Raw genomic sequence first — 20,630 nt, forward strand, 5'->3', positions numbered from 1 at the left:
CCGGGGATGATTATGGGTGTATGAATTTCTCACGGAAGATATGCATTTGTAGGCAAGGTCTCAACATCTGCTAGAAAATAGGGATTTTTCCTGAAAAAGCCTTGATATTATCCTAGTCCCTGATCCATGGCCAAAACTAACCCTCAAATTTGTTTGGAGGCGATGACGATATGTCTTCGCAACTTGTGAAGCTCCTTTTAGAGTTTTCCCGGTGTACCAACTACTTCGAATTATCCACTCCCAATGCTGCTATTATCTCATAGAAAAAGCGGATAGTCATAGTCATACCTATTCATACAGTCAGCTTTGATAACATATACCTTGCGGGTAGGTTTCAGGAGGTTCCTACATTCGGAATTCTTCTGAATTATCCGGTTCTGAGAAGATTAAGATTGGCACCTGTCTTCGCTTTCTCCATTCTACTTCTTCTCCTTCGATGCGCTCGTGAAAATCTCTCGCATGTATCTTCTCCGCATATGCATCATTGAGCCATTGTCTCGTCTGTCGTTTGTATAAGTTTTCCGCGCATGTCATGACTACCGCGTCGGCATCACCCTGATTGAAAGATACCAAGAATTGTCTCTCGTGGTATCTCTCTTGGAGATGACATTCGATGCAACCATGAAAATTCACACGCTTTTTAGTGTTGGGGTGGGTATGAGTCTTGCCAAAGTAAGGAAAGGGAATAGCAGTCATGTAACGACGGGCTATCTCATCCTCGCGTTCGAATCCCACGTAGGCATCGTGTGGGGCGAGTTGTCTGCTCAATACTGGGCGATCAGCGAATGGATGCTTAGGGATGATGACTTCGTGTCGCGAGCGCAGCAATAATTGTCTTTCGTTGTTGCTCATTGACATTCCATCGACGTATTCGACATCACCCAGGGGAACAAGAAGCAGACGTTGAGAGCTCTTGTACCTATTGTAGCCGTAGGTACCTGGAAGCGTTCGCAACTTTGGTGGATTTTGCACCTCGGGCCGAATTTTGATTGCAGAGTTGGGACGCTGGAGTCGGATGAAGTCGATATATGGAATGGTTCTAAGAGAGATATCATTCCGGAGACAATAAGCGCAAGCTCGCTTGCCTTCAAAGAGTGATAAAAAAGCACCCATGACTTTTTCATCATCCAAACTTTAACTTAATTAGCACGTCTCGGTACCATTGAAGAGATTTCGGTACTTACTGCTTACGGGGCTCAAAGTCTTCTACGCAGAATTCGCATTCAGGGGTTGTTAAGGCATAATGCAACTGGAGCAGAAGTACATTGGATCCCACTCCAGTACTTAGAATGGCGCGCAATGCCTCTGGAGCATTTTCAGAAATTTCTTGCCATTCCAGGTTAGTTTCAACTGCCAGTCTGCAATATTGAGAACAACGGCGAACATTAACCAGAGTTTCAATGTCAAGATACTTGAGAGTGCGCTGGAAGATCTCCATAGGCATCTTAATAAGGAGGCTAATGTTGATTACACTCTTGGGGCGAACCATAGGGAGCTTAAAAGACTTGGTAGTCTTGCTGTCGAGCGGACATTTTTCTCCTAATTCTTGACTCGAGATGAAAGGCTCATATTTTTGTTCGGATGGAGCTTGATCTCGGGAACAGCAGGTACAAGGCATTCTGTAATGATATTAGTTCTCTGACTATTTCTTGAGTTTACTCTGCCTTAAAGATATTAATACTCCCAAGAGTACAATTCTCTGTTTGTAGCAAAAGTTTGTTGTAGCTTATGTCACCATATGCTATGTGCTCAGAGTTTTGGAGCTCTATATATTTCTCTGGCCACATGTAGATTAAACTGGCAAACCTACATTGTTGTTTTATGAGAGACTCTTGGATCGAATATTTGAGACTCAAGTCTTTGGATGGAATATGAAGGTGGTGTATCAAGGCCAGCTCAAGATAAGAGTATCCAATCTAACGAATGCCAAGGAAGAGGATTGGTAGGTCAATTAAGATGAACAGGTGAACAAATTTCCAAAAAGCTTATCTGTTCTTGATGTTATGGTGTGTATGTGGAAAGGAACAAGACTTTTGAGCTAGATAATATGCTTTTGAAGAGTTTATAGAAAAGTACACTTACTGTACCTAGGTATTGATTGACTGTGGTGCCTGATCCGAGGAGGGAGCCGAGGGAAGGTCTAAACATGGACCGTGCACAACAGGTTACTGTGGCAGCTCGGAGATTTAATTGCCGTCTGTGCTCAAAATGCGGGGATGGATCACACTAGTACTAGTACCAACCATATCTCAACCTCCTTGAAGATTTCTGTGCTTGAGGAGATGGAGGTACAGATAATCTTCGATTTGTTACATTTCCTGTTCAATTCCAGTCATTTACATAAGCCCAGAACCATTGCATTAACCCTTTATATGTATATTCATTATGTTGCTGATTTCAAATGACACTGCCTAACTTGTCTCTATTTACGCTGGGTTTGTTAGAGGATAGATAGGTGGAAAAAAATATCAAACAATTAAGATTTACAACATACAAATATAATGGCAATTATCTTCTAGTAGTCATTAAGCTAAAAGGATGTTTGGGAAGTGAACTATCAACAAGGAAAATGTTGTGCACCTTCCACTTGTACATCAGATGTTAAGATGTGTATGTCTAGGTACATTCATCTTATACCTCTGATATTGGATGTATGTCCCTGGTATTGATATGTATTTCCCTAGTATTGATTATTACTGCCACAGTTTTCTTGTCTGAAAATATGGCTCACGATGTTTGTCTTTGTTCCTTAAGGATTGTTACAGTCTTTATTGTTGTTACATCCTGGCCCACCTTCTATAATTTGATCATGCGACTTGAGAATATGTCAATTGGGGGTCAGACCCTTTTCCTACTTGTTTACTCATCGGGAAGAGAAGAAGAATCTGCCTAGATCGACAGTTCGTGTAGATATGCGATTGATAAGGCTGAATATGCCGTGTCTCAACAGTTTTGGGGGCAAAGACAATCACAAAGAACAAGTCAATACGCGAATCTCACATGAAAGGCCAGTTATGTTTTCATCCGAACTTCTGATCTCAATAAAGAAGACTCACAAGGTACTCAAGGAGAAATTTCTACATCCTAGTGGGGCTCCAAAAATTTATTCGAGTCTTTTGTTGAGCTCTGTATCCACCTAGCTTGTTGCCATGGCTCCCACAAGGAGATTTGGATGTGTGGGATGTCCCACCTTGTTCCTTTCTTCTTTCCTAAGGTTCCTTGAGAATCTTATACTCAGTTTGCATTTTCCTCAGAGACTCGAAGCAATCCGCCAGCTTTACAACCATCTATTGGAAATTCATTTACAGTTGATCAATTCAGGAGCTTGGCTTTATTGACACAAGCCGCCAACTACAAACTAGACGTTTGATAAATCCTTTACCATGTCAAACCCCATTCTGGAAGAGATGCAAGATGCAGCTGCAACAGTTTTTGAGACTGTTACGGAAGGTCAAGAAAATGGGGAACTAGGAGGAGCCATTCAAGTCATTGACCAAGGATTGGGTAACCTCTCGAGAAGATCTATTATAGGAACTCTGTTTGATTTTATTACCTTCGTCTTCAAAACACCATTTCTCGTCATCTCATCGCTCCCTTTCCTCGCATATTCGATTCCCCAGTCAGTCGTCTCCTTTATAATTGTACCTGGTCAGATTTTATTATCGATTCCTAGAGTTATTCAAAAGCTTCTTGAGCTCGCGCTTAATCCGACACTCGCAAGCTTCGTTGCCACCACATTTATTGGAAGCCTTTTCTTTATATTAGTCTCTCTGCCAAATACCAAACTGGGGCGGGGAGTGGAAGCGCTCCATAATTTTCTCTGCTGGGCTCCTATTTATTCTGCAGTACTGCTACTTTCAAGCAGTTCTGAAGCCTCGCGCGAACTCTTCGGTACTCTCCACGAATTCTTCGTAGCAAGACCCTGGTCAGCAGCTTTCGTCTTCCTTTTTGTCTTCAAGTTCTTGAAAGTAGTCGTCCATTTATTCTCCTACAACTTTCTCTCTAGCTACAAACTTCCGCCGCTCCACCCCTCTGTTGTACCAAGCGATGTTACGGTAATTATAGCAAGCGTTGGTAATTTTACCAACGAGTTTGTCAAAACTATCGATTCAGTCCTCGAAAATCACCCAGCTAAAATTATAATCTCGACAGTCGGAACCGAAAAACTCATACAAGCCCGCAGAGTCGTCGAGAGAATAATGAGAGAGAAACGCCTTCCTGGACGAAAGATCGAGGTTATTGCTGTTCACCAGCCAAGCAAACGTGTTCAATGCGTCCAAGCTTCCCTTCAGGTCAAAACTGGACTCATTGCTTATGTCGATGATCATGTCTTCTGGCCTCCTACTTTTCTCCAAAGTGTTCTCGCAGAATTTGAAGACCCAGCTGTAGGTATTGTTGGAACCTGCAAGCGTGTCATCCGCGAGCCTGGAAACAATTGGTCTGATTCTCTCCGCAATTTCTTCGCTTGCATCTACCTTGAGCGCCACAATTATGAGCTCACTTCTACCTACAACATTGACGGTGGATTGTGGGTTATCTCTGGAAGAACATGTTTACTCCGAACAGATATTATGCAAACAGTCGATTACAGAAGTAAATTCCTTTCCGAAACTTTCTTGGGAGCCGGCCCAGTCAACTGCGATGATGATAATTTCAACACAAGATACATGATCAATCATGGCTACAAAACTGTATTTCACAACAGACCAGAAGCTCTCATTGAAACAACTCTAGGCACATCAGGAGGCTGGCCCAAATTCTACCAACAGCTTCTCCGCTGGTCCCGATCAATCTGGCGCTCCCATCTCAAAACCATCCTAATTGATGGAACATGTTGGAAATTCTGCCCCTGGACTAGCTACGCCATGTTTGTCTCCGGATTGTTGAACATCTCTATTATCTATGATTCTCTCTTATTCTTCACACTCTTCGAATCCGACTTCTACACCAAGGATAATCACGCGGGTGCATATCTTTTTTGGGCTATAATTTTTAGTCGTACGATTAAGCCATGGAATTATTATATGCGCAATAAACATGAGATGTGGTGGGCTGTACCAGCAGAAATCCTCTTTGGCTACTTTCATGGAATCATTAGGTTGATTGCGCTATTAACTTGCCGTGATATTGGCTGGGGCGGAAGAGATTTAACAGAGCTGTAAGACGTCCATAACAGTATTACCTGTTCTAAATGCGATATGAGATATGCGATATGGGGTGCTGGGTCGGGGTGAGCAGGAGTTATCTTGCAATCGTTTTACTGGAAAGGAGTATGGGCTTTTGAAGCTATAGTCGCTGTTGCTTCTATGGATGGATATTGCTTGGGAGTGTGGGTTGTGATTTGGGTTGGAGTTGGAGTTACTGCTGGGGCAGGAGGATTTTAACTACAAAAAACCTTTTCTTTGCCAAAAAAATAGATAATGTGTCTATACCTAGGGAGTACCCACAAGGCTCTACCATTCGAAAATTAGATAGTCTCAAAAATCAAGAGATTTATGAAATTGGTTTGTTCAGTGGGAGTCATCAAGGGCTTGCTTTTTGATAGTTGCATATTTGTCTTCCACAGCATTCAAGGTAAAATTCTCATAGGTGATGTTTTGTAGGTTTACACAGTGATTTATTACAATAAGAACTTTACAGCCCATTATATTTGACTCAACAGCATTGGACAAACAAGTCGCTCTCTGATCGTAAATAGACTTCATTTCTACTAACTAATTGTCCCTTTCCTCGCAATACATCATTATAATCATCTTTGATCGCACTGGAGCAGTGGAAACACTTTCTTTTCTTCCACAAAGCTCTGTGTACATATGCTACACCTGAAATTCTAGCAACAGGATACTCAATCTAAAGTAACCTTCATAACCCTAACACACACCAAACCCTCTCTTTGAGAAAAATTTATTCATGCTCTCCAAACCAACCAAGTTATGTATATACAAGAAAGTCATGTTAAGTTCCTTCAATCACATACTCTCCTCCTTTTCTTGTATCATATTTCCTACTAGTTTCTATTCATATATTATCATCTCAAAAGAACCATTTACAATTACCAATTATCAAACATCATGCTTACAATCAATTTTTCAGTGGTTGAGGAGATCCACTATTTGCACAATGATTCACTTAAAAGGTTCACCAAATACCTATTTCCACTATAAGATAATTTATCTAATTTCCGAGACTAGCCGAATTCGAAATGACTCAGCCGAAGAAAAATCAATACAGCTTTTTTTGTTCATCTAATTTATTAATATTATACTTTCCTGGATCTGATCTACAAGCTGTTGCTTGATGAGATTACTCGTGTTCTTTATATACTATATTTTGAACGAATTTGTTTCTACTGGTCATTCTTTTGCAGTTCTTACGACATTTAATTTATTTCAAAAACTCATTATCTCAAGGCTTAGACAACTACCTGTCACTTACTGTGTTACTGAATATTCGCCAATCCTCAACTACTTGCACATTGTTAATCTTAGACTTGAATATCAAGCTCAGCCCTATCGAAATTAGACATCATTCAAGGTTTTAGAGCTCAACTCCCCTTTTTGATGATAGTAATCTAACACATCCTCAAAAGCACAGTCACTTCATTTGTCTAATTGCTATTTGAGTCCCGACTAGTCGATTGTTACACGTCAATTCCAAGTTTTCTGGAACCGAAATGGATTCCGATCTCTAACATCCAACTCCTCATTCCAAATAACGAATATAATCCGAAACCATAATGGAGATCTACAAGCCTGTATGCTATAACATGAGGCATGGTAACCCCAGAGACGCAGATAAAGAGCCATACGCCACAAGAATGTCGAGAAAGTTCGCAAAAATTGACATGCAACGGCCCATAACGCTCAAAGAAGATGAAATTGCCGCAGCTGTCATAGCCACAGAAGCACTCAAAAAGAATTAGGGTCTTCTTGGAAGAAGCATGGGCGCATATAAACCGATCATACGCAAGCGCTGGCCCAACAAATCCAAGGTCAAACGTGCTCAACTTCTGCAAGAAGTATATCCGAAAATTCCAAAGGAGCATGCTCCGGAATTTGATAATCTGCGAGCTCGTTGGACTGACGCACCCCTCAACTCAAACGAGTACCAGAAATCGATAGAGACACCATATATAAATTTAGAGGACCTCACAAAAGGCATGTTTCTGCCTCTTTTTTTGAACTCGAGAGGTCGATATTCCCCGCATCTATTTTTACACGCAGATTTCTACGCTATGCACTTCGGGTTAAATATGTAGGAGATTCCATAACCCAAGATCTATGATGGATTGAAGCCATGGAAACGCGCTATCGTCTTCAATAATCCAGATTCGGGAAAGTACATTGAGTTCCTCGAGTCAGAGAAAAGATCAGATGAGGCTTATGCATCTGGCCTAGGGTTCCCTCCAGGAAAAGCAATGGTGATATTGAGAGCACAGGTTTTCACGTATCGATTCCTCGGGAAGTGTTGCTCAGCAATACTGCATGACATTCCAACGCTTCTGGACGACAATCATGATTTTAATATCGTCCCTGAACCGGAACACATCTCTCCATCCTCTTTTCAACGGCTGAGTACTGTCTTTTCTGCAACCTAGTCTCCCTACAGACCACCGAGTCAAATCGACTTTCAAAGAATAGAAGATCTCCTTGAAACGAGACGTGCCGCAGCAGAAGACCACCTATGGTCTCTAAGGGAAGATCCTAGCTATTTCGCTGAGATGCTTGATGCCCGAGGCGAACGTCATTGCCACTCCAGCGAAGAAGATTCGAAAGGATTTGAAGTAGTCAACATCCTCAAATACGCATGTGTTTCCTTGCTCATCTGGAACAATCTGCGGGATGATTTTCGATACTGGCAAAATCTTGAAAGAGAGTATTCGGCAGAGGTCGCTTCTGACAGGCAGCCTCCATCTGAGTATGAACGCGCATTCGTGTGCTTTTGGGACAATCTAGACCGCGCTAGTGAATACTTGAGAATGGATAACTTAAGGCGAGAGATTTTGTTCTCAAAAGCCTTACAAGATAGCTTCGTTAAAGATATACTGCTTGATTATTCTGTTACCATACGAGGGGATAAAAAAGCCGGAGCCCAGGATAAGATCTTCTCCATACTATATGAGTTATCTCAGAACGAGGCTATTCTCTATTGCTCGCTACCGGATCTAGTTGATCAGCTCGAGCGTTATCTGCTTGTAAACCCAAGTGAAAAGGACCGAATCACGACTTTGGGGTCGTCAATTTTAGCGGACATTAGCATTGTTGCTTCGATAAGTCGAAATTTATATCTTTATCAACCTTGGGCATCAACAGTGAACCAAAAACTTAAGGCCGATGATGGCACCATAAAAGCCATTACGGCCTCCAAATGGAAACGCACGATTGATGTTTTTGACAACCTGGATAACCAAGCCGTGGACGAGCTTACAAAACTTATCGAATCGCTCAACTGCTTTTACTACCCTGCAGAGCGACGCCGAAATGCGGCGAATAATCACAGAATGCAACAGGCTGAGGAGTTGCTTGATAAGGTCTGGAATCACCTTGACCAAGCGTATCTTAAGGCTTCCGAAAAGACCACACTATCTAGAGCCCTTCGAGATCTTATCACGAACAAAAGAAAGTTTATTCGAACACCAGAATGGGTCGAGATGGCTCCCAAGGTCAAGAAGTCTGGCGAAAAACGCACTCCAATTGGTGACGATCTGCTTAGTTCTTTTGAACACGTGCAAATTGACGAAGAAAAGAAGACCCTGTATTTAGAATTAGGCGATTCAACAGTCAAAGCGAAGGTCAAGTCTAAGTCCAGGAAAGCTAGGCCATCTCAAGAATCTGCGACTTTGACTGAAGAATTAACAGAGGCAGAAGAAGATCGAGCAGGGCGAGAAATCATGAGAGTTAATAAAAAGACATACCGTGTTTTCACAGCATTGTTCTACACATCTTCAGAGAAAGATCCACCCGGAGAAATTTCGTGGCAAGAATTCCTTCAAGCAATGGCCGCAGGAGGGTTGAATTCAGAAGCACTGTATGGCAGTATCTGGCATTTTACTCCTCAAGAGGGGCATGCTGATAAACTGGAGAGAAGTATTCAGTTTCATCAACCTCATCCTGGAAAGCTTAGTCTTAGGAAAGCTAGGTTTTTGGACGACGCCTTAATCGAGCATTTGGTTGGAATATTGACTTATTCTATTTAGACTAAGTCGATTTTGGAGATATTAGAGAGGTCTCCATGGTGGAGGAATGGATTGTTCATGAAGAAGTATACGTAAGCGTCTGCGTTAGTGGTCACAAATTCTGTCATATGATAGTTACATAGCAAAGGAAGAATAGACATGTCCAGGGATAGAATGATAGAATATAGAGAGTACTTCAAAGCAAAATAACAACGTCAAAATTGTTGCGTACGAATGAATTTTGGTGGTTGATGATCAATGTGTCAATGAAGTCAAGTAAAATTAATTTGAGTTGAGGTTAAGTCACATGAGCGCCATTTTAGCCCTCTCTTGGAGGAAGACTAGTAGTAGTCCACTCAGGATCTACTGGGTGTCACCGTTTCAGAGAAAACCGTTTTTAGGACTAGGACAAATTTATGCACCCACCATATAAGTTTTTGCTTCAATACAAGACTATTACCTTTCAAATTGCCAAGTTACAATCATTGAACGATGATCGCCCCAAATGTTTCTTCCCCGAATGATATCGAGTGCACAATGTGGATCATTTTAGCCCCTTTCTCTTCTCTAGATATTGACGGTTTTACTTGGCGTAACTTACATGTCAAAATTCAACGAATGTCCTCCACAACTAATCCTTTTAGCATGCAAGCTAGAAAAAACCCATTTTTTTCTGCTGCTAATCCGTTATCTTATTACTACTTAGAAGTCTGGAGCTGTCATTCTTTACTTTGAATATCTTTCACTCAAAACATTTCTCACTTCCAAAAAAAGTAATTTCACATACTCTTCACTTCAAGCCAGACAACCATGGATCTGATAATCAAAAACAACAAAGTTACTCTCATACTTCGCACATCTCTTACTTTTGAAACCGAGCACATCCCGCTGGCACCCATGTCTCAATCATCGTACTTTGATCTCGAGACCGTGAGCTTCACTCCCCCACCACCTCCAACACACCCCCCCGAAGCTTCGGAAACACGACCAAAAATTGCCGATTCTTCAAACATACAAACATCCATTACAACCGTCTCAAATTCTCCAAGCAAACTCCCACGGGAGCCTTCTATACCACAATTTCCACTATATGATCGTTTTCCTCAAGAAATCAAATGTGAGATCATGTACCAAGCCGCGCTTCAAAGCAAGCCACGTTTCATACGAGTCGATATCCACAGCAGATTACTATCGCCCAAAACCAGACGACGCAGCGATCGCATCGACGCCTTCCTCCAAGCTGGCGGAAAGTGGAAAATTCAGGAAGGAGACTTCGAATACCTGACTATCACCCGTGGATGCGGATGGCACTCTCGAGACCAGCTCATGATAGACCAATTCTACTTCCGTCCCGAAAAAGACATCCTGTTGTTCTCTGAAGAAGTTTTGGAGAACTACCAGAACATCAATATATATCCTTCTGGATGCGTGAAACGTTTAGCGATAAACATCCAGGATCTCGAAATGTTATTGACTCTTTACAAGGGCCACATTCAGCTAGACCCCCCTAATCACTCCACTCTGTTTATCGGTAAACTACGAAATCTCGAGTACATATACGTACTTCCGCATAGCGTTTCTCGCAACGCAACGTACATTGAGTATTACGTTCTTGCGGATTCAGATCTGCCCAGCACTTTTGATAGGAATATTCTGCTCATGTGGTGGGTTTCCTGGCTCAGTAAAGAGTCTGACAAAATTGGCTGGAATCCGCCGAAGATTTCTTTCAAAGAATTTCGCTGGGCAGGATTGTCGGAAGAGTAGATGGGTGGATGTCGCTATGTCATAGTCAAGACATAGAAATGGATTTGTTTATGAACAGATAAGAGGAGGAAAGAGATATCTATATGATTTTAATACCAAGTAATCATTAATGTATAACATCAGCGGACATAATTCAATAGTTAATACCTACTTAAATTTTAATAACAACAATCACCATTCAAACACCCATCAACACCCACTCAAGTATCCCATCTGCACAAAACCATCATCAACAACTAGGTATTATAACCCTCAAACAAAATGATCCAAACGAACCCACAACCCCCCTAAGACTCAAAACAAAGACAAGAAAATATAATACAAACCATCCCCGCCCGATACTCCAAGTTGTCACTGCAGAAATCCCATGATTACCTCGAGGATGCCCAGAAAATTACGTATAGCGTATCGCGTATATACCAAATCATACCTAGAGAACCTAGAGACGATATCAATGATGTATTTTGGAGTAATCACGTGAAGCCGAAGAACCTACCTACCTAGTAGGTCTAGCCGTGAAAACAATACTTAGATCATCAACATTTCGATGTCCAAAATACCACATTATATCGTCGACATTTACTACTTCAACACCATGATTGAATACATGGCAGCCAAGAGAAAAATGTGTGATTGTAAAATTTGGAGTTTGAAGATTAAGTACTCCATGCTTCAAAAGGAAGGCCAAATTATGGATAGATAGGTACGCACAGTCACTTGAAGTCACCAAAAGCATGCAGTGTCTAGATAACTGAGAGAGAAAATCATTATGTACTAATCTGCTCAATATTATTTTCACAGTATTGCTGATTGGACAACGCCATAACTGTAATCTATCCTGGTAAAACAACCACCAATGAGAATCACAAAACTTCCTGATATATGTATCCCGTCGCCTATCCTATGCGCGGAGAGTCATACAAACGCCGTCGCATCAATCAATTTCATCCTAAGTATCCACCAATGCCAATGAAGTCTGCCAAAATTCAAATTCTTACTCCAATGTACTGTTCGTTCTGTTGTACAATCATTTTTCCTCCCAAGCGCTGACCAACTTGGTCTTCTTCTTGGGTGGTCCGGACTTACTGGAGCTTCAGACAAATTAGTAATTGGAAACAATAAAAGGATGCGAGGTTCACTCGAAACCATAGACGTTCCAGAGAACCAAAAAAATGGAGTGAAGGGGATATGGAATGAAAGTGCGATATGAGGGAATACTTACTCGGAGTCTGACTTTGCCAAAGCCTGTTCTTTCATCCTCTGCTCAGCAGCAGCCAATGCCAATGGTCTCATTGTCTCTCTTCTCGCAGCTTGTTTGGCGTACTTGGCTCGAGTTTGAGCCTCGTTGACAGGTCTGCCATGTACCAGGTTGGTGAGGGCTGTCTCATTGGCTAAGTTCTGGCCTCGAGTGCGCTTGTACGAATCGGGGTGGTTGGGACAGTTTCTGCCATGTGCTGCGTCGCCGAGTCTGAGGATATTTTCCCAGTCGACACCGCAAAGGTAGCACCAGGAGTTCCCACAGCGACCTAAGTATTAATTGTTAGTAATGAGCCTGTATGAAGAGGTGTATCTATACATACATTGCATATGGTCACAGCCATCGCTTCTCACAACACACTCTTTGCATTTTGGGCAAATCCTAGAATCCTTTGCCAGCAGCTTAGCTGTAGCCTCTTCTTGCTCCAAACGTTCAATTTGTGAGTCGTCGACATCAAACTCGTCGCATGACTGTCCTTCGTGCCATGGTAACTGGTGTTTGACACAAGTCTTGAATTTACAATGGTCGCAAATCATCAATGGCTCCGGGCCTTCATGTATTTGACCTCCACCGCACTTGGGGCCTAAGCACATTACAAAGGTATCGGGTCTGGAAGCTTTTTCTCTCAAGTAGAAGTAACTGTTTGACAATTAGCAATGAACACAAATAACCAATGAGATTCACCGACCGTTCAAGTACGCCCGGAGATGCTTTGCGACGAACATCGTGATCAGTGAGGACAGCTGTACAAAGAGGGCACTTGATACCATTCAAGAGTCCATACTCTATATCTGTGGTGATCGATAGATCGAGACATTCCTTGCAAATGAAAGTATCTCGGTGATGACAGTCACCTGTGACATCAGACCAGGTGTTTACTATCAGGACATCCTCAGCACAAATAACACATTCCACTTTATCAGATTGCTTTTGGGAATGATCATGTGCTTTGCCACTTTCTGGTTCCTCTTTGGTCTCTTCTTCTTCGTCTTCTCCGTTTTCTTCATCGTCATCATCGTCTTCATCGTCTTCCTCATCATCTTCGTCTTCACTCTCTGTCTTATCTTCGCTCTCCTCCTCACTTTCCGAGTTTTCTTCGTCATCCGTGCTGTTGGGCTCCATTCCGAATTCACCATTATCAGGTTCGGCGCCGAAGATATAGTTGTCGCGTTCGGGATTGTCAGGATCTAGATAAAAATTTCAATACAATTTTCAAGCAGATGTACATACAAAAGGTATGGTAATATTAGAGGGTATATAACTTACGCTGAGGGAAAAGATCAAAAAGGTCCATTCCGGGGTTGCGTCTCAAGGCTTCTTCTCTATCCTCCCACAGCAACTCGTCACCGGAGTTGGCGGAAACACCAGAATCGGAACTTGACTCATCATCAGAGCCCTCTTCTTCCTCTTCTTCCTCTTCGTCGTCTTCGTCTTCTCCATCTTCTCCGCTGGAATCTTCCGCAGGTGCAGTCACGGGATGAGTTGATGGAAGATCACCACCATTTTCGAACCATTCCTTGACTTTTACGGAAACTTCTTCGTCAAGACTTGTTTCAAAAGTCTGGAGACGAAGAAAAAGGGCAAGTCTATCACCCTGATTTTCTGGGAGTTTTTGGTAATTTTTTAAGACATAGCGCATCTTTCTTGCATCATGTTCCTTGAAATTGAGTCCGAAGACCTTGCCCGACTGGTAGTCAAATGCCATTGTGGAAAGTGGTTGCTTTTTAAAAGAATTTTGAGTAATTTGTTTCAGTTGGATTTTTCTGGATGTCTTGATCTGGATAAGAATGTCCTTGATCAGAGAGATTGTTGAAAAGGTTGTTGTAAAATTGATGTGTGATGGTGAGGATGGAAGATTATAAGGAAGTTGAGAGACTCGAGATTGCCTAAAGCTACTGTAGCTCGGATAAATTAGGCCAATTTAATACATAAATTAAGTTTAGGCTACCGCTCGGACTCCACCCCCTCATTCTCATTCCATTTGACAGAAGTGAATAACGTGATATATATAATTTATATTCATTGTTGAGTATGAAATTCTCATTCTCATTCTCTTGTCTTCATAATTGGTATATAGAAGTTAGAAGTTAATCACATATTAAATTATATTGATTGGTTTCGAGTTTGAATTTGCTTCCAACATATCACTATGGGTTTCCATCATCTATTTTCTTTCTTATTTTCAATGTTCATCAACCTGCCTACCTAGTGGTTATATGCACATGAACTTCTATTAATCTCAAACTCTAGTAGCTTCTTTCGACTGCCAGATTAGTTCTCGTATTCTTCTTCTTCTAGCCATCAGTCAATTTTCAGTGTCAATACTGTCAAACATGGTGTATGATCGTGGTGAATCCCAATGACTGGACTCATACTGTTCTAATTCAATTGGATTGTTTGTATTGGTCAATGACTCTCATGATTTAATGAGTAATATTGATGTGGCATTCGATCATCAAACACAACAGTAGTTCCTTACCCTACAGCTAGCTAGCCTTGGGTGCTACGGTAATGACGTTTGTTTTTTTCCTTTACTTGCAGACAAACTCAGCACCTGTACATCAATGACTACAAAGCAGGTGATATCTTTCTTGCTTTACCCAAGTTGGAAAACGACATGGCCTCTCTTTCTGCTTTTTTTTAACAGCAATGGTGTACCTGTGGCTATCAACTAGCAGCTTTGTATGGCATACCTAGGTAAACTTTGAAATTTCTATATTATAGCAGTAAATGGCGGAGCTATGGAGGGGCTTTTCTGGCTCTTCAAAACATCTGCTTTGTGGTGTTCGCACTTGAGTAATTCTTAGACAGACCTAGCTTGAGACAATCCACCACTGAATACAAGTTCTGCTCTTCTACTATAGATAGTCATCGAAAGTTTCGACAGAGTATAAAGAGACATGAGAATCTCTGAATGCTATAACATTGATTCGTAGGAGTCAGGACATTATAACAAAATTCCAAGTAATATGACCTTCGAGGCTCAGCCCAAACATGTGAAACATGAGAAAGAATTACAATTCACAGGTTACTACCATCCCTGGTAGACTACTACGTGCTTTATAGATTGAGTCATGTATTTGGATCATCATATTCGCTTTTTTAATTTGCTCCTTCAATGACAAACAATACAAAACTGTTTTACAACCAGACACCTAGAGTCGAAATAACATCGCAATTCAAAGCTTCAGTATCACTACCAGTCATTCAATGGCAACTTACCAATCATAACTGATGATTTTGTTCTGAAAGAGATTTGGCACATATCAAACTTATCAATTTCTAGAATTGGAGCAGGTCACAACTCTATCATTCAGTAACAATACCAGACCTCTCATTTCCGCCTTGAGTTGGCCACAAAAAGGAGATCTGGACAAGGTAGATGTAACTTTGTCTCTTAGGAACTTTATTTACTCATGGTTATAGGTACCAGAGGCTTGAATTTGGCAGGTGGATGCGGTTATTGAAGTGATGCATGCAGACTGGTAACTAACAATCTCATATCTGTTTAGATAGTTTTTGCAAGTGATGAGATCTCCTTGAGCTCGACTCCCTACTAAACACCACTGCTATGATTCCTTGTCTTGCTCTCTATACCTTTCACATTATTCATGTATCTGATGGAGGAAGAATGATGATCAATGCACCACTTGACGTCTCATTTGCGAAAAACATGTATTGAAAATCAAGCATATTATTCCTTGCAAGACACCTTCAGCAGGTAGAAAACTTTGGTCCTTTGAGAACTTGTTAGCCTTCTAGAAAATGATTTCTGTACCTCAATCTTACCTCATCTACAGACCGAGATCCCTGTGGAAATTTCCAGAGATTGGACGAGAGCCTTGTCAAAGAAAGCAAGAAGTTTTCTCGTAAAGGTTCATGGTGCTAGGGAAGACGTAGGAGAATACGCAACCCCCGAAGAATGGTTACTTTTTCTAATACCTTTTTTTACTCCAGCATCTGCCAACTTGCCCACACTTCTCACGTATTCAATGTCCGGCATGTCCGGCCATGGCGATAATGTTCCTTGATACTGAAACTCATGGCAAGAGAATAAGTATTCATGGAAGTTTGAACAGGAGGTCATTTCCTTCAATGAAAATCTCTGAAGGAAACTCCTTATTCGCACATTTTTCTCAATTGCCGAATGAATTCTTGTGATATCAATGCAGTGCCATGGCCGGCTCGGCTCGGCTTCTTTGCTCACCACACCCGGACTTTGTGCCGAATTTTCGGATATCAGCTGGCACTTATCCGAAGGTGGGTTAACTCAGAGATTATGTAAGCAATATTTTCCCGAACATCAAGACTTTTCAATCCATCCCATTGTCGTGGAATGATTCCAATACCCTGAGGGGGGAAAGAATCTTATTGCTCCCAGTTCTCTCACCACCTATGGAAGTTCATCAATTTCTCTTCGTCTTGGAAGAAACTAAAAAAGTGGCACCTGAAGACGCGTGCTTAATTACGACTGAAGCCAATTCTTCACTTGCCTAGAAGCATTGCAAACGTCAATGGAGTGCGTATGAAAGCTTTCTTGACCTTGCAAACACCTCAGCTCAAGTAATAAAAATTGCTAATTCCCAAAGGTCTTTTGGTGAAGAATTTACCACCTCCAACTATCTACTCATTGGTTGCCTCATACAACGCTCGTTTGGATCGTTTTGCAAGACACCATTTCAAAATTTTGATGACGACTTCCAACACCACCAAAGAGCAAAATGTATAAATACAGCCAGCAGTGAGGTGAGGTCTTCTTCAAGAGACATCAAGAGTTAAGCCAGACTATTACGTTTTTTCAAAGCGGACTTTTCAAGAGCCCAGACTCACCGGCGTCATATCTCCACACTTCCAATCGCGCGAATCATCCTTGACATCGGAACCATTATCCACGAAGCACACTAGCCTCGTTCATTCGTATTGGTAGTACTTTTTCGTGTTTCCAGACAAAAACGTACGCATCATCACGTGAAATCATGAGACTGTCCACTTCCCAGTCACTAGCTTAGCACAGAGGCCCGAGAGAGGCTAAATTGGAGTGCTGAATAGTGCTGGCGTCCCAAATATTACAAATGTCAATATGTAAAAATAGCATCTTCGCGACCCGACTTTATCCCTCGCGAAAACCAGGATCCAGATTTACTTTCAACATTCGATGCACAAAAATCCCTCGGTCCTGTCAGTAAGCCATGTGCAAACTTCTTATGACGACATGATCCTCCTCAACACCCTCTCCATATTACAAACTTTGACATCTTATCCACATCTTCTTAACTGTTGATATATTTGTTTCATGTATATTGAAACCCCAAAGCTATGGGTTTTTGAGACGGAGATACTTTGCACAAGGCTGTATCACGATAAGAAGAATACCCCGCCTTCAAAAAGTTACCACATGTTTCGATGTGGATAACAATCTCATCTTCTCCTAATTTCGGTTTGTGAAGCTTACCCCTTTGCACAACGCGGTAGCCGGAAGAACAGTTTCGTCATGGTCCACTTAAGGTGAAAATCTGGCTAGTGCATGCTTAACCGATCTTTTGATTACGTTCCTGAACATCTCATGCCGCTGTCCGCAATTTGTCCGTTCGTTCCTGGTTATTTGTGGATCACTCATGGATTGTCTATGAAGACATTGTTCAATCAACAAATCGTCCATCCCATACTATGGGTCCCAGCCGAGGGGTGCATTTTGTGGGGTGTTGAGGTTACGATGATAGACTCGTAGATCATGTCAAACTAAGTAAAGCGCATTGCATTGTGAAAATCATCTTTCTCGGACGAATGTCACTCGATGAGCTGCATATTGATCAACACTTTAGCTCATGAGAATACTGGTTTCCACAGGGAATCGATGTTCGATTTGCATTGATTCGGTTCTTTCGGTGAGCCATTTCTTGTAGACTTCGTATGTACACAAAAGTCGTTACAAACCAAATCTGCGTCATCGTTTTTTCTCGAAAATCAGTAGCTTAGAAAAATGCCGACGAGAAAGTATATAGACAGCAGCCGCTTCCTCTCGGATTTTCCCAAGCTAACATCTTCCAGCTTATAAGTACAACATCAACCTAGTAATACAATAACTTCCACTCGTTAATCATGAAGTATTCCGCATCAGCATCACTCGCTCTCGCCGTTGGCGTTTCAGCTGCTTCTATCAAACGGGACACTTGCTCATATACCCTCACTTCATCAGGAGGTCAATCCAGTATCGTTGGTCAATTGGACGATGGACAACTCCGTGTCCTTGGCAATCACCCCACTGCAACCTTCACAATCAACAACGGTGAAACTACTGATTCCAAAGGCCGACCATGTTATTTAACATCAGAGGCTGACCAATACCAATGCGATACTGGTATGAGCGCCATAGGTGGTTTTGCTATCGGCGCAGATGGCACATACTCTCACTCTGGATCATCGGTCTTTTATGCATGCCCATCTTCTGACAACGATTACAACATCTATACTGCTCCTGTTGCTGGTCAGGACAAGTGTGTACAGATTGGATTGACTGCTAGTGGATGTTTCGCTCCATCTTCGTCCTCTTCATCAGCAGAATTAAGCACATCCGCATCCCAACAAGCTTCGTCCTCTACCTTAGTTTCATCAACAAATGCCTCATTGTCTGCTCCTGTCTCAGAATCTTCAAAGGCTTCAGTCATTACTGCTACCACGACTCGGCAACAGACTTGTGCTGCCTCAACCGTTACTGTAGCTCAGACCGTTGTTGTCACCCAAACTCCATCTGCTAAGACTATTTATGTCACTTCGACTGCGCCCGGTCAAACTATTGAAGAGACTCAAACTCAACAGCAGACTGCACCAGCTCAAACTATCGTGGTTACCCAGACTCAACAACAATCATGTGCTGCTCCTTCTACAATCACCGTCACCCAAGTTCAATCTGCTGCTGGCCAGACTGTCCATGAAACTCAGACTCAACAGGAGACTGCTCCCGCTCAAACTGTTGTGGTTACTCAAACTCAACAACAAACATGTGCTGCGCCTTCAACAGTTACTCTCACCCAAGTTCAATCTGCTGCTCCTTCTACAGTTACCGTTACTCAAGTGCAGAGCATGACTGCTGTTTCCACGAAACAGGTCACCGCCACCGAGTCTATCAAAGTTTCTAGCGCCCCAGCTACTTCCCCGGCTCAAGCCACTACAAGCGCTGTTTCCACACCAAAGGTTTCGTCTGCTAGTTCAATAGTCTCCTCAATTATCTCTCAAGCAAGCTCAGTTGTCTCTTCGGCCACATCTAAGGCCTCGTCCACAGCTTCAGCTTCCAACTCTTGCCCTACTAACCTTGACGGCACCTACTCTTCCCCCAACCTAATCATTCCCGTCTCATCTGCATCCCCGGATAAGGCATACGGTACCTCTTACGAGGGAGTCGTCAACAGCACTGTCTCATCTCTCTTCAACTTTGACATTCCAACTCCATACGCTTCCAAGACTTGCTCCCTCGTTTTCCTCTTCCCCACTCAAGATATGCTCGAGACTTCCTCATATACCTTCTCCGGTTCCGGGGCCATTGATTTCAAGCAATTGAGCACCACTGTTACCACCAGCTCTACCTATAACTCTATCGGAAGCACTGCAACTGATTTCGGTAGCAAGACCATCACACCTGGTTCCTGGACTGTTGTTGACACTTTCACTTGTCCAGCTGGACAGGCTATCAGTTACGAGATGACTGCTAGTGGAAGCGACACTGATTTTTGGTGGTTTGAGGATTACAACCCATCCCCCATCGGTCTTTTCATCACTACTTGCTAGATTTGAATCTGAAATGATCTAATATCAAGAGCAAAGTTGAGATAAGTTAAGAAAAGTTTTCGAGATATGAATTTAAATGAGATGAGATATGAAATGCATCATAATGTTCGGTTTCTTTCTTGGGTATGGCTCGTATTGGATGGTAAGGATCGAATGTATACACCCAGGTAGGGAATGTATTCTGGGGGCGGTGTTTTGGGTTGGACATGGATGAACATGTCTGGAAAAATGAAAGACCTAACACCATTACGTTCATTATGATATTTGAGTACAGTACGAATTTTGTACATGATTTGTATGTTCTTTTAAAAGAGAAGAGATTAATACATAGAATGATAATAAAAAAATAATGACTATCAGTACTCAAGAAAAAAACGGTTTGAAGATCGTTGAATCATCAGAATGCTTGAACGAAGGGCAAGAATGATGCTACTCATTGGGCCAACTTGTCAAGATTAAGTTGTAATCTTCCTCTCCAATTGTCTGAGAGTTTGCCATACAAAATCTGACAATTCTGAATCTAAGTTCCAATCTAGATGTTGAGGGTCTTTGTGTCTGACAGATCAGGAAGACACTCGACCTTAAGATTTTCTGAGTTCTACTCATGTAAAATCAAAGCGAAAGGTTGATTGACCAAATTCGAGAATCGGA

At 42.0% G+C, this 20,630-nt stretch overlaps 6 protein-coding genes across 6 annotated transcripts; 4 read left to right on the plus strand and 2 right to left on the minus strand.

Moving 5' to 3' along the window:
- Positions 1-257: 257 nt before the first annotated feature.
- Positions 258-1,618, minus strand: EAE98_005893 (uncharacterized protein; the record flags this gene model as incomplete). The annotated part of the gene is made up of 3 exons (XM_038953515.1): positions 258-288; positions 350-1,132; positions 1,185-1,618. 3 exons carry the CDS (start codon positions 1,616-1,618, stop codon positions 258-260), a joined length of 1,248 nt encoding a protein of 415 aa, XP_038809910.1.
- Positions 1,619-3,383: 1,765 nt separating this feature from the next.
- Positions 3,384-5,162, plus strand: EAE98_005894 (uncharacterized protein; the record flags this gene model as incomplete). The annotated part of the gene is made up of 1 exon (XM_038953516.1): positions 3,384-5,162. The coding sequence occupies one exon, from the start codon at positions 3,384-3,386 to the stop codon at positions 5,160-5,162; it is 1,779 nt and encodes a 592-aa protein (XP_038809911.1).
- A 2,558-nt stretch (positions 5,163-7,720) lies between these two features.
- Positions 7,721-9,196, plus strand: EAE98_005895 (uncharacterized protein; the record flags this gene model as incomplete). Its single annotated transcript, XM_038953517.1, has 1 exon — positions 7,721-9,196. One exon carries the CDS (start codon positions 7,721-7,723, stop codon positions 9,194-9,196), a length of 1,476 nt encoding a protein of 491 aa, XP_038809912.1.
- A 789-nt stretch (positions 9,197-9,985) lies between these two features.
- EAE98_005896 (uncharacterized protein) lies at positions 9,986-10,939 on the plus strand (the record flags this gene model as incomplete). The annotated part of the gene is made up of 1 exon (XM_038953518.1): positions 9,986-10,939. The coding sequence occupies one exon, from the start codon at positions 9,986-9,988 to the stop codon at positions 10,937-10,939; it is 954 nt and encodes a 317-aa protein (XP_038809913.1).
- Positions 10,940-11,966: 1,027 nt separating this feature from the next.
- Positions 11,967-13,902, minus strand: EAE98_005897 (uncharacterized protein; the record flags this gene model as incomplete). Its single annotated transcript, XM_038953519.1, has 5 exons — positions 11,967-12,030; positions 12,162-12,465; positions 12,520-12,836; positions 12,886-13,384; positions 13,464-13,902. 5 exons carry the CDS (start codon positions 13,900-13,902, stop codon positions 11,967-11,969), a joined length of 1,623 nt encoding a protein of 540 aa, XP_038809914.1.
- A 4,394-nt stretch (positions 13,903-18,296) lies between these two features.
- Positions 18,297-19,979, plus strand: EAE98_005898 (uncharacterized protein; the record flags this gene model as incomplete). Its single annotated transcript, XM_038953520.1, has 1 exon — positions 18,297-19,979. One exon carries the CDS (start codon positions 18,297-18,299, stop codon positions 19,977-19,979), a length of 1,683 nt encoding a protein of 560 aa, XP_038809915.1.
- Between the last annotated feature and the right edge of the window lie 651 nt (positions 19,980-20,630).

The sequence above is a fragment of the Botrytis deweyae genome, assembly GCF_014898535.1.
Source record: "Botrytis deweyae strain B1 chromosome Unknown BDEW_012, whole genome shotgun sequence".
Taxonomy (NCBI): domain Eukaryota; kingdom Fungi; phylum Ascomycota; class Leotiomycetes; order Helotiales; family Sclerotiniaceae; genus Botrytis; species Botrytis deweyae.